Source organism: Diadema antillarum, unplaced genomic scaffold (genome assembly GCF_040938485.1).
Source record: "Diadema antillarum isolate AM-2024a unplaced genomic scaffold, OU_Dant_1.0 seq00000217_RagTag, whole genome shotgun sequence".
In the NCBI taxonomy this organism is placed as follows: Eukaryota; Metazoa; Echinodermata; class Echinoidea; order Diadematoida; family Diadematidae; genus Diadema; species Diadema antillarum.
In genome coordinates, this window is record NW_027271272.1 from 2,369,499 (window position 1) to 2,382,484 (window position 12,986).

Sequence of the window (12,986 nt, forward strand, 5' to 3'; positions counted from 1 at the left end):
GGGGGAGCGCAAAACTTGGGCTGGTGCATTGTGTGCGAAGGGAGGGTCTGGAAGGGGGGTATCCCAACCTCTCCCATACGAGGGAGCTGTTGCATTTTAAAAATGAAAATATCTTAATTGTACATATTTGTGATGGAATACCTGGGAAATTGTGAAACGAGTGTTACCGAGCGAGAAAAGAGCTAAACTTGAAAGAGGATATTCCCCTCTGACACGATCTACCCCTAACTTTTGAAGTGATAGGTCTGATGCAAACTTTTGAATGAAATATTCGGAAATTTGTCAATCGCAAAAATGTAATAAAAGTGTACGGAAGGGCCCGGGCTATAAGATGGGGGAGGGTAAGCCTACTACTAGTAGTTGGAGTGGGGTGGGGTGGGGGGGGGGGGGAGGAGGTTATCCCTCCCATGCTAGGTAGATTTAGCATATTAAGAATTGAAATTCAGCAATTTGGTGCATTCTGTGGGTGAAATATTTTTACAGTTTCTATCAAAGATAAGGGGCCTACAGGAATTATGGGGGGGGGGGGGGCAAAATGGTATGTTTGCCGAACCGCACGAATGATATCGTTGCGACTGGAACGGGAGACTAAGTATGTTTTTCGCTCCATCACGTGGTCTAGTGGCGGTCTCTCGCACAGTTCTTTGAACGAAGCACTATGGGGACCGTGCAATGTGCGTGCATGCAGTGCAGGGCGACCCGACCGTACATAAACACCGACCGCTAGCTCAGGAGCTATCATGCGTGCGTACCCTCGCGATCGCGATCGCCCACACTGGTACTGTATGTAAGCCGACGATCAACCATACCTACGTCGAAGTGCGTCTACGTCAGAAGCTGTCGAGATCTCCTGTCTAGTTCATCGTTCGTCAGCTTGAAGAAACATAAATACTGCAAAGATTGTCGAGTTAATTGTCCTATGGGGGTTGACAGCTGCTGTTGAAGATGCCACGGACTCTTAATCAAGTCAACAATAGCTCCGCGAGGTCGACAAAAAGGAAGACAGACACTCCTCGGAAGAGAAAAGGAGCGGCTTTCAGCACACCCACAGTCCTCCGAGCTCCACAACCTTCACCTCGGGAGGATGGGCCTGGGCGCCCGGGCTCCTCTGCGAAGCAGACGAGACGTAAGTCAGATCAGTGTTGGTACTTGTGCATGTAACCGTTAGAGACTACATGAAAGATGTCCAAATTGTAGAGGGCATCTTTGTCTGCATCTCTCCAGGGATCCCCCACAGTCTTTGCTCGTTGGTCAAACGGTCAGTCGGTATTTTTTTTTTTTTTTGGATGAATTGGTAAATTAATCTGATAGGGCAAAAGGCCTAATCGATTTCTATCTGTTTACTTTCGCCGAAGCTGATCTTATCTTTTGATGATTGATGGATACCTGGCTTTACAAAAAATCCTTCATGTCATACTCATAGTTGTAGTACAGTCAGTACTGCCCATGCATGGATGGATACTATACCGGATAGTTTCATAACATTTGCTCCTGCGACATGCGACAAGTGTTCCCCAGAAATACATAATCTGCACGCTTAGCCAAATTCTACCCACATAGAATCTACCGGTACAGTAATTTGTACGACCCTTTTCTGACCGGGTAAACGTACTACTAGGCTAATTGTTATCATCCAAACATACGTGGTATTTCTAAATAGTTTTTTACAGTTTGTGCACAGCCCTGTCACTGACGCTAGAGTAGATAATTGTCATGGCATACACTACTGGGCCCCGTTTCATAAAACTTATCAGTGACAAGTTGTTATAGATCTAGACATAGACCTAACGTGTTAGTTGTTACAAACTATACTGAAATCCTTGCATCTGATTGGCTGAGAGCAAATTTGTCGTAGAAATGTGGCAGTTGTCACTGATAACAAGCTTTATGAAACAGGACCCTGGTCGGGCTACCTAAATCCTAACCGCAGCAGCGACCCCAATACGTACCGTTGATGTTACAGCGCCCCGCGACGGGGTTGCCTAAATCCTAATCCTCACATCAAGGCAAGCTAACAGTTAGATAAACATTAAAAGGACAAGTCCACCTTCATGTCCATGTGGATTGACACACTGGTGAAAGTTTGAGGAAAATCTGACAATCCGTTCAAAAGTTATGAATATTAAAGTATCTGTGCAATCACTGCTGGATGGGAATACTACAGTGTATGATGTCACATGTGTAGAACAAAAAAAGAAAATAAAAAGAAAATTTCACAAAATTTTACTTTTTGAATAAAGCCCACATTTCTTCGACTTGTTACTGACGTATATTAAGGGTTCCCCTTCCCTTTTGAAAGAGAGAAGTCAAGTGTTCTTTTGTTATGCGAAAAAGTGAAAATATGCTGAATTTTCTTTATACTTTCTTTGTATCGTTGTACACATGTGACATCACAAGCTAATTAGTCTTCTCATCCAGCCGTGACTGAGCAGAAACTTCAAACATTCATAACTTTGGAACAGATTTTCTGATTTTCCTCAAACTCTCACTGATGTGTTCTTCTAATATTGCTGCATTCACTCAACCCACATGTCTATGAAGGTGAACTTGTCCTTTAAACCAATTCTGTAAACTGCTGAGGACAGGCTGATTTTGCTACTACATGCATTTCCCGTAGACACCTGCCCGAGTATATTCATGACTACTCGTCCTCACCGGGTAAAAAAAACCCTTATCACAACCCCAACCCTTGGCCTAAGTCATTGGTCTTTGAGAAAATGAGATCATAAGCATTTGTCGCAGGAGAACATGTTGTGTCACCTACATTGTAGCTGCATATAGAACAAATCAATGATAGGGCCGGGCTCTAGTGCATCCTGGATTAGTGGATGATTTGCCTACAATGTAGCACTGTAATTTTGCTCCTAATTATATTTAGAGTCTACCTCATTTTTTGTACAATGTAACTATGCCTTTTTGTTAAGTTGTAGTTCTACACTCTCTTCCTATTACGTTTAGAATAGAATCCTTTTCTTCTTCGTGCATCCTTTTTTATGTCATTTTATCTTTCTTTCTTTTTTTTAAAGCAAGACAGGATCATGATGGATGGTAGACATCAGTCATGCATCATTCATGCCTCTGCCACTTTATGGCATGGACATGGCACTAGTAGAGGCATTGCCACTACTTGTAGGTGTCTACTGTATGTTTTGGGGTCTAAGTCAATAATTCTAGATTTTGTTGACGATGTGTAACTGGAGAACCATTAAAGGTATTGAAATGAAACTTGGTATGCATAATTTGTGAGTGGATGAAGCTGTGCCTACATCTGGGTAATTCCATGGGGTTGGGACTGAAATTGTGACATACAAGTTGAAAATTCAAGTTGGGTAAATTGAAATTTCCTTTTTCCCCCTGATTTGTTACTCCCATTCTTCAACATATTCCACTAGAAATCTGTTTATTACTTCGCACACTTTCAGTCAGCATGGGTAAACAGATATGGCAAAATACCTATGTTACACGGACTTCATTTGTTGACATCCTTCATCATTTTGTGTTCTGAAATGATAACAATGAACACATCCACGTTTTTTTCGTCCATAGCACATCAACATGTTATTTAACAGACACATGAGATCATTATTAGTAAGATTGTATGTTCTGATGTCAACTGCAAGCCACTTTTATTAACATGTTTTTTTCTACAAACCATTAACAATTTCAATCAAAGGTTTAACTTTTTCATCAAGAGTGACACAATGACAATATTCTTAAAAGCACCACAATTGAAGCAAGTGATTTGTATGGGTATTCAAGTGAAAACATGATTTTATTGTTTTCAGACAACAACCTTGCCCACGGTGTACTACCTATGTTACACGGACAGTATGTCTTTGTAACATAGGTACACTACGACATATCAACTGATTTCCTTTATTGTGGTGTGAGATGTTAAAACCTACACATATAGACTTTATGTATGTTCCCACAAATAACACTATTGTAACAGTTCTTTGGAATTATATCTACTGCACACCTGTGGAACAATACCTATGTTACACAGACTTCAATTCTTTGTAACTCTGATATGAAAGAAGGCAGACTTAATCAGAAGAAGAAGAAGAAAGTGAAGCTTTACACAATTTGACCTAATATACACTAACAACATCATCAACTAGTTGTCAACTAAGAAAACTAATAAAGAGAAATCAGACAAGTCTTCTTGTCTTCTCCATGTTCTTTGTTTGAAATCAATTTCTGCTCTTTTGTCCAATGTCCATTTAGCCCTCGATTTTTGTTTTTCTTCTGTCCATTTTCCCTCTGTGCAGTTTTCTTCTTGTCTAGTTTGTTACATTCGCTCTTCTTGGGTGTTGCTTTGTCGGCTTCCTCTCTGTTTGTGGAGTGCTGTGGATGTGTCCTTTTCACTCTTTCATGTAGTTTAACACGTAGCGGTGGTAGAGGAGGAGCCATGGCAGATTCATCAACAAACTGAACAAAAGGTGTGAAGAGAAATAGAACAAAAAAATTAAAAGAAAATTTTTGTCGGGGTTGACTATATATTCCTGTTGATGTATCTGTGTGTTTATGAATGGAATTAAATAATTTTAACAATTTTGCTTACATTTCTACCTCTTGGCATACCCATTAGCTAGAGTTCCATGTGTAGCTCCCACCAAAATTGAAAAAAAAAAAATGGGTTATGCTTAAAATGATGTAAATATTAATAATAATAATATAGCATGTAAAACATAGGAAAATATCATTTTCATACTCTATGCTAAAAACTTGTTTTCGGATGCAAGCTACACTGTAGGAAGGGCAGGTCGCTGCCCCCAGTGTCCTAGCTAAGGTTAGGGCTAGGGTCAGGGTTACGGTTACGGTTATGCCATGGTCCTTAATAGACTCCCAAAATAATACTAGGCCCTATCTTATAATCATCCCCCGTTGAAATTGTCGCCCTCTTTTTGAATGATAGTGTAGAGCAATAATAGTCTAATTTTGATTGGGGTTCATAATTTTATTGAAGCCTTTCCTACCCACTACCCACCCAAACTGAATAGGACACTGGCATTTTAGCTTTGAGACTTCACAGTGGGTGAACATGGAATGGAAATGGTGAATCCTTGTGAAATGTTAACAACTTCATCAGAGCATCTAACAGGTCAGTGAAATCTTGGAAGGAAAACATTGACATTTTCGAAGTAAATCTGTTAAAGAGAAAGAATTTCACAGCTCCTAGTTCCCTCAATATCACCAGCAAAATAAGGCAAACTCTATTTCTCTAGTTCAGATGCAGTCTGGACATCTACGTTTTCCAACTAGTATATAGTGATTAATACTAACTCTAGCACGTCTACCTTGGTAGATACCTAATGACAAAAGGGTCCAAAAATTCACAATAATCGGGAGGTAAAACAATTTTATATTGCAGTGAAGATACACAGATATACTTTTGTATGGTTTTCTAAGAGAGGAATATATGCTCCTTTTGCAGAGACCGGCATGGACGGAAAATTTGGCAATCAAAATTATGAACATGAACCTGTAACAAATATCTCAGTATGTGGGACTACAGTATCATCGTCCACAGTATTTTTGGCCAGTTCAGAGGTTTAGATGTCGTTTTTTTTTCCTCTAATAGAGTTACAGAATATGACAAATGTTATTATTTTCGTAAAATAGCGTAAAAGCTTACCAATTGACATCAGAAACATTAAAACTCCTGTACCTACGTTACATGGACAACGGCAGAAAAACAGATCTTGCGCTGTCCAGGTAGGTGTATATTGGCTGTGAGTAGTTTTTCTGCCATTGGGGGCGGACTGCCAGTGACATGAATACGATTGCTGAAGTTAGTAGCTCTTCTTTTTATCGCGAGACGTGTCTTTCCTTACCTACGTTACACGAAGAGGCCGGACATCGCACTGAAGTACAGTGATATGTTGCGTATTTTCTCGTTTATTTGGAGGATTTTGATGCTAATTTTTGGATAAGAATAATCCTGAAATATAAATCTCATTATAGAAATAAAGTTTCTAATCATATTATGATTGGAAGTGTATGTAAAACCATGCTATACCTATGTTACAGCAAAAATTGCCATGGACATCGTTTGTAACATAGGTATGAGGTTGCTTGAAGATGCTCTGGTGTTCTTATTTTGTTACAAATGTTTATGTGCCTTATAGTCTTTGTAGAAGTCACCTTGCCTCTCTTAATTATGATAGGCATAATGCTGAAAGGTTGTTTATTCCTGTTTTACATTGCCATGAAAATGGCATATATTTATGTCGCAACATAAACCACAAAAAACCATGGGACATCATTAGTGAAACAGTCATAGACAAAATACATTTGTACACAGGCTTGTTTTTTTGTCATCAAATAATTCTTCACACATTTCTCTCCAAGAATAACTGCAAACCACGGACAATTATTTGATAAATTTTTCAGAATATGACTTTTATTCCCCACACAACATGAAAATCTAGAGAAGACCCAACCCCATGGAATGACCCATCTACATTATACAAATGTATATTAAACTTGTGAGTGCACATGCTTCAAGGACAAAGCAAAGGTCATATTATAACTCATACTCTTTATGCTAGTGAAGCCTGGTATAAGTCAAGGTCAAGATAATTCTGAAATGTCTTTATTTCCCCCATATCTCTGCTGTGTCTGAAGAGGTACAATCCTTCCATGAAACTCAGTTTGCACATATGTATAACCAGACAGCAAATTTGAGTTGTTCACAGTACAACTTGTACATGCGAGTAAAACAAAAAAGCAATCTAAAATTTTACTACATTAGGAAAAAAAAAACTTGAATTGAATATTTTGCCCTAAGTTTGTTTGGAAAAAATAAACATACTGTGAAAGGCAAGGCTGATGATATGATTTCAGCTAAAAATGACTACAGTATCGTATACAATATACACGTACATTTATTGTATGCAGTCTTGAAAACTTTGTAGTAGAGGACAAAATTTACAGTAGAAGGCAAGGGTAAATATACATGTACAATGTACTGAATATTGAAAGTTACTTGTACTGTGATTCCTCTGGTACCATGTGATCTCAAGCATTATGCAGTGATTTGTTATGGAAGCCTACAATGTATATAAATCTGTCTCTATCCCTTCCTCCCTCTCATCTTACCGTCTTCCCTTTTTCTTTTCTTCCTTTGTTTTTATTGCCCTAACAACGTGTGATGTGACAATTGGAAACAGCTCGCAGATTTCGGCCAGGAACCAGAGCCCTGATGGAAATCAGGAAGTATCAAAAGAGCACCAATCTTCTCCTCAGGAAGCTTCCCTTTGCCAGAGTGGTGAGTTTTGTTTCTGAGGGAGCAGGGATAGGGAAAGGGGGATGGAGGGGCACATGTTTACATTACTGTACGAGCTTATATTTTCGCTGTGGTTTTATTTTCGCTAATAGCCTTTGAACCGCGAAAATAACAACACGCTATATATCAACACATGAATAAGTTAAGTTCAGTAAGACCCTTGCAACCACGAAATTAACAACACGCGAAAATGTCCTCCAAGTAGCAATTCGCAAAAATTTCAGCTCGTACAGTATTAGAGCCCCTTGCTAACATCATTTGCAGATGAAAAACAAACAAACAAACAACTTCAGTGCTTCAAAATAGTTCTAAAATGTAAGTTAGAGATAAATATAACCAACAGGAAAATGTCAATCAGTATATTCACAGTTGAGTATTGTTCAATATTACACATTCCCTCGACTTGTGTTGACGTATGGCAAGGTTTATTATGCCCCCTGCTATCATACTATAATGGGTGGGTGCTGTAGACAAGTTTGACTGTATGTGCCATTGAGTAATTGTCCCCGCCGAACGAGTTCGAGCAGGGGACTATGAAACGGGCTCCGTACGTGTGTGTGTCAGTGTGTCTGTCCGTCTGTCCGTGTGTGCGTCCGTGTGTGATCAAAATGTTCAATTTGCTACTTTTCTGTCATTTATGAGCCAATTTTGATTCTGTTTGCTTTATATGATAGCACTACATGGGAGCTTTGAAACTTCCACACAGAATTTCAGTTGTGACCTTTGACCTTGACCTTTGACCTATATTGTACATTTTGCTTCAAAATGCTACTCCTTCGCCATTTCTAACCCGATTTCAATTCCGTTTGCTTTATGTGATGGCACAAGGTGAGGGCTTCAAAACTTCTACACAGAATTTTGACCACTGACTTCTTTGACCTTTGACCTTGATTTTTGACCTATATTGTACATTGGCTACAAAATGCTACTCCTTCGCCATTTCTAACCCGATGTCGATTCCGTTTGCTTTATGTGATGGCACTAGGTGAGGGCTTCAAAACTTCTACACAGAATTTTGACCTTTGACTTCTTTGACCTTTGACCTTGGACCTTGATTTTTGACCTGTATTGTACATTTTGCTACAAAATGCTACTCCTTCGCCATTTCTAACCCGATTTCGATTCCGTTTGCTTTATGTGATGGCACTAGGTGAGGGCTTCAAAACTTCTACACAGAGTTTTGACCTTTGACTTCTTTGACCTTTGACCTTGATTTTTGACCTGTATTGTACATTTTGCTACAAAATGCTACTCCTTCGCCATTTCTAACCCGATTTCGATTCCGTTTGCTTTATGTGATGGCACTAGGTGAGGGCTTCAAAACTTCTACACAGAATTTTGACCTTTGACTTCTTTGACCTTTGTCCTTGATTTTTGACCTATATTGTACATTGGCTACAAAATGCTACTTCCGGCGGGGACATAATTTAATTTCTACTTTTCCTTGTTATAAGTGCCATCCTGTTTAAATCTTGACTACTGCGTGTGCTTCAGTGTCTCTGTGGTGATCTGTTTTGCCTTGCAGGTGAAGGAAGTGGCTGTTCTGTTTGACCGGACTGGGACGTTGCGGTGGCAAGCAGCAGCGATCATGGCTTTACAAGAGGTGGGTTTGGGCTTTCAGATTGTTCCGCAGGACGTGAAATGTGTCACCAGCTTTGTTGGACCTACCATCAAACATTATAAGTGATTGACTTTTACATGTACACTGTCTACCCTACACATACGGCTGCATATACTTTTATGTTATTGTTTCAGCCTTGAAAGCTATGAACAGATTTTGAAAGCACACCCTCTACATCCACTGACAATACAGCAACAACAACAAAAAAAGAGACACGACTTTGATAATAGGATGCATCAAGCCAAGAAATCCTTAAACTATCAAAGCCACATGATGGCGAAAAACCGAGTCTAAAACTACCTGGTTATGATATACATGTACCGTAGGATTTTTATGAGGATTACCGTAAGTAAAATTATAATGGTTTTACCCTGTAGCCCATATGCTTGGAAAGGCATGTGTTAATCAAAATTAGATGTCTTCGCCATTTAGTTGCCATGTGTTATGCTATTACCATTGATCTTGTTTTACTGGCCTAGATCACAGTTGACACTTACATGTAAGGTGGGCTAGGTGACTGACATATTATTTCTTAAATCAACTTGTACCCATGAAACAGTATATCCGTGGAAAATAACTTGCAGGAATTATTTGACACTATGTTGAGTAGCTCTCAGACTCATAAACATTGCTTCTTAACTGGGGTATTTAACACAGCAGCAGACTGACCATTAGCACTGCTTGTTCAGCTGGTCATTAAAGAGTTTTGCATTTTTAGTTGTACATGTACTTGACTATTCTCTTAACATGAGTTACTACTTTGATAGGTATTTAAGGCTGGATGTGATATAGTTAACATGCCTGTTCAATCCATTGTCTCTTTTCAGCTCATTAGGAAAATGCAATGAGTTATGCATATTTTGCTACCTCTTTTCTATTGTCTTCACTCGCTAGTTGCTACATTCTGTAAGACCAGAAGCATTCGCTGCATGAAACTTTTGCTAATTGCCACTACCGTTCAATGCATTGTGTAGACAAAACGTTTCTTATGCATTTTAACTTTTACAAATCTCATCTCCACACATGATTAGTGAAAGTTTCATGCGTGAAAAAAATTCTACTTAGTGGTAGATATGATCTGTGCTTTACCCTGTCTTTTGTTAGCTGATCAATAAGAAGTTTTCCATTGTATGTTTTACTTTTCTAAAATCTGATTTATTATATTAATGGGTATTTATGAGGTTGATTTAATCTGTGCTTGAATCTTCAATCTCTGACAGGCGGCTGAAGCTTTCCTGGTCCACCTCTTCGAGGACTCCAATCTGTGTGCCATCCACGCCAAGCGGGTGACTGTGATGCCCAAGGACCTGCAGCTGGCCCGGCGGATCCGAGGGAGAGTTGACGGCCTCGGTTAACCCGAGAAAGGAGCCAAGAAGAATTTTTTTTAAAAACAATTCCTTGCACCCAACTGGAGACAGTCCCCCTCGCTGCACGAATTGCCCCCTTCCCCCCTCAACGCGGTCCTCGGATCCATCCGCAGTGAATCCCACTGAGTTAGAAGAGGGGCAGGAGAATATTGGTGCCAGCAGTTAACCCCCCCCCCCCCCCCTCAAAAAAAAAAAAAAAATGATGCATGCAATGCATTTGTTGTACATGGGACATTTCTATAAATGTATGTTGAGCACTCTTAATCATGCAGCTGCCTCACACAAGTGCTTATTGGTTGTTGCTGTTGCTGTTGTTGTTGTCGTTTTGCCTTTCCTTCTCAAGTATCATTGCCAAGTCATTGTTACATGAGGCTGAGTGATTGAGGCCTATTTGGATTGCAAGGTCTCAGGCAAATTCTTCTCCTGTCCACTAACTGGTGATATTTTTTTTGCCATCAGCGGACAAAGCCTGGGATATGGCATGGATCTTTCAAGCACCCTGGTGCGTCGCGTACTGTAAAAGGTGTTATTTTTGCAAAGTGATATTTTTCGTGAATGAGGAGATCACAGACATTTTTGCGAGATGTCGTTTTCGCGATATTGACTTAGAGGCTATTGTAAGTGCACCAACACCTGGGTACATGTCCATTTGCGATACTTTTGTGTGTTGTTAAATTCACGGCCCAACCCCATGAAATGCGAAATTTGTGTAAGTTAACCCTCACAAAAATAACAGCTTTAACAGTTAAAAGGATGAACACACAAACAGCTCAGGCACAGAGAATTATGCATCTCTGCCACATGTGAAATTTGGAGGTTCAAATCTATTGTAGCCCTGCCCATATATGCTTTCAAACCATAAAGTCATTGTGCATGTGCACTTCATATATTGGGGAATTGTTTCAGCTGAACATATCTGTTATGAATGCATTTAGCTGGTACTTTTCTTATGTGGTAGACTCAAGACTGACAAACGCAGCATTAGCAGAGCGTGACAGTGGAGTGGGGAGATGCCATTCTGTTACATGTTGATGACGGTTGGTCGTGTCAGACGTAGCCCCCCCCCCCCCCCCCCCCCACCCTTCAAAAAAAAGGGGGGGCTCAGGGACAGTGACTATAACCGTGAAGTTTTGAATGAATTGGACTTCGGAAATTATCTTATTAAATTGGCACCTATAAATTTCAGTGAGAATCATTTATAGGAGAAAGGCCACTACATGGCACTGGTTAGATTCGCAAAATTAAAAAAGGAAAAATGGCAGTTTGAGGCAGTTTGGGGCCAGCCTTTCAACTCCATGGTATACCCACAATCCTGGGTCTTTAATGCACAGGATACATTTTTTCCCCCTCTCTTTTCTCTATTTTGGCTCTAAAGTTTTGTCTCAAAATCTAATGAAGACTGATATAATGCAGGTGATAGGATACTTAATTTTGTGAGTTCATTACCTAATCAATTTACAATCTATTTCCTTTCAACCAATAACACTGTTTTTATTTTTTAAAAGTGTGACATTTAAAAGTTTGGTACACTATACATGTAATGTGTTCTGCTGATGTGCAGTCGGAAGAGAAATTCTTCCTACTGTTCACTTGATTTTACTCTATTCAAATCACCTTCGGAATAGAGTGGAATTTTAGTTTCACAGGCCTGTAAAAGTTTTTATTTTTGGGAGGGTTCCATTTTTGCAAGTAACATGAGAGTCAACTCAAAAAGGGTATAGATATTTTGGAGGTGCTTATTACTTGTTCTCAATGGAGTTCATGAATACAGTTGTATCAAGTCACCAGCATTAGCATGTACACTATATGTGTGTCAATCTACGGCTAATATACAGAATGCCTATATATGTTTTAAGATGTACAATGATTGTATGTTCAGAAGTGCCTTAAACAAGAGTGTGTATGAGATTAGAGGACACAGAGAATTATACGAGTGTTTGCAGAATTGAAATGCATATAAATTCATGAAGACAGGTGGTAGAAAAATGAAATTCTCCTAAAAACAGTGATCATGCTGTCACAAGCTTTTATGATTGACACGACTTCATCTCCAGCTGCACACAGTGAACCTGATATTTTAGTACATTTGTATTCGTATGCCAGTTGAAATTGTCAGTTAGGGACTTTGCTGACAGTACTAAATGGAAATTTTCATGTCCAAAGTTTGGCAGTGCTTTGTGTGTGAGTGTGTGTGTGTGTGTGTGTGTGTGTGTGTGTGTGTGTGTGTGTGAGTGTGTGTGTGTGAGTGCGTGATATCATAAATGAAATTGTCTCCAGTTGCTTTGCTAATTGTAATTAATGCATATAGCCTGTAAATAGAACATATTTCCATTTTTCTTTTTTTTTAGACATACACTGTACATTATTGTTCGTTTTTAATGACCTTCCTTGCACATAGATCTGCCCCATAAGTTTTAAATTCCATCTGAATGCTACCATGTGCAAATTTGCATCCTTAAAGGGACTTGCTGTGTTTTAGTCAGGTTAAATCACATTTTTCATTCCATTATTGTATGCAGAAAACAAGTGTGAAGGCTCATGTATGCATGAGTAAGTTTTTTCAGTGTGCAGGTACAATGTACACAAGTGTAAGACTAGGAATGCACACACAAATGTTATGGGGTGATAATACTATTACGTAGTTGCCAACCTTATGAATGCGCAACTTACATTGTACATGTACATTTCAGATTTTTCAAATTAAAGT

At 39.3% G+C, this 12,986-nt stretch overlaps 1 protein-coding gene across 1 annotated transcript; it reads left to right on the forward strand.

Moving 5' to 3' along the window:
* Window positions 1-847: 847 nt before the first annotated feature.
* On the forward strand, window positions 848-10,274 carry LOC139729063 (uncharacterized). Its single transcript, XM_071639990.1, has 4 exons — window positions 848-1,126; window positions 7,176-7,273; window positions 8,817-8,894; window positions 10,133-10,274. The coding sequence occupies exons 1-4, from the start codon at window positions 946-948 to the stop codon at window positions 10,265-10,267; spliced, it is 492 nt and encodes a 163-aa protein (XP_071496091.1). The 5' UTR covers window positions 848-945; the 3' UTR covers window positions 10,268-10,274.
* The last annotated feature ends 2,712 nt before the right edge of the window (window positions 10,275-12,986 follow it).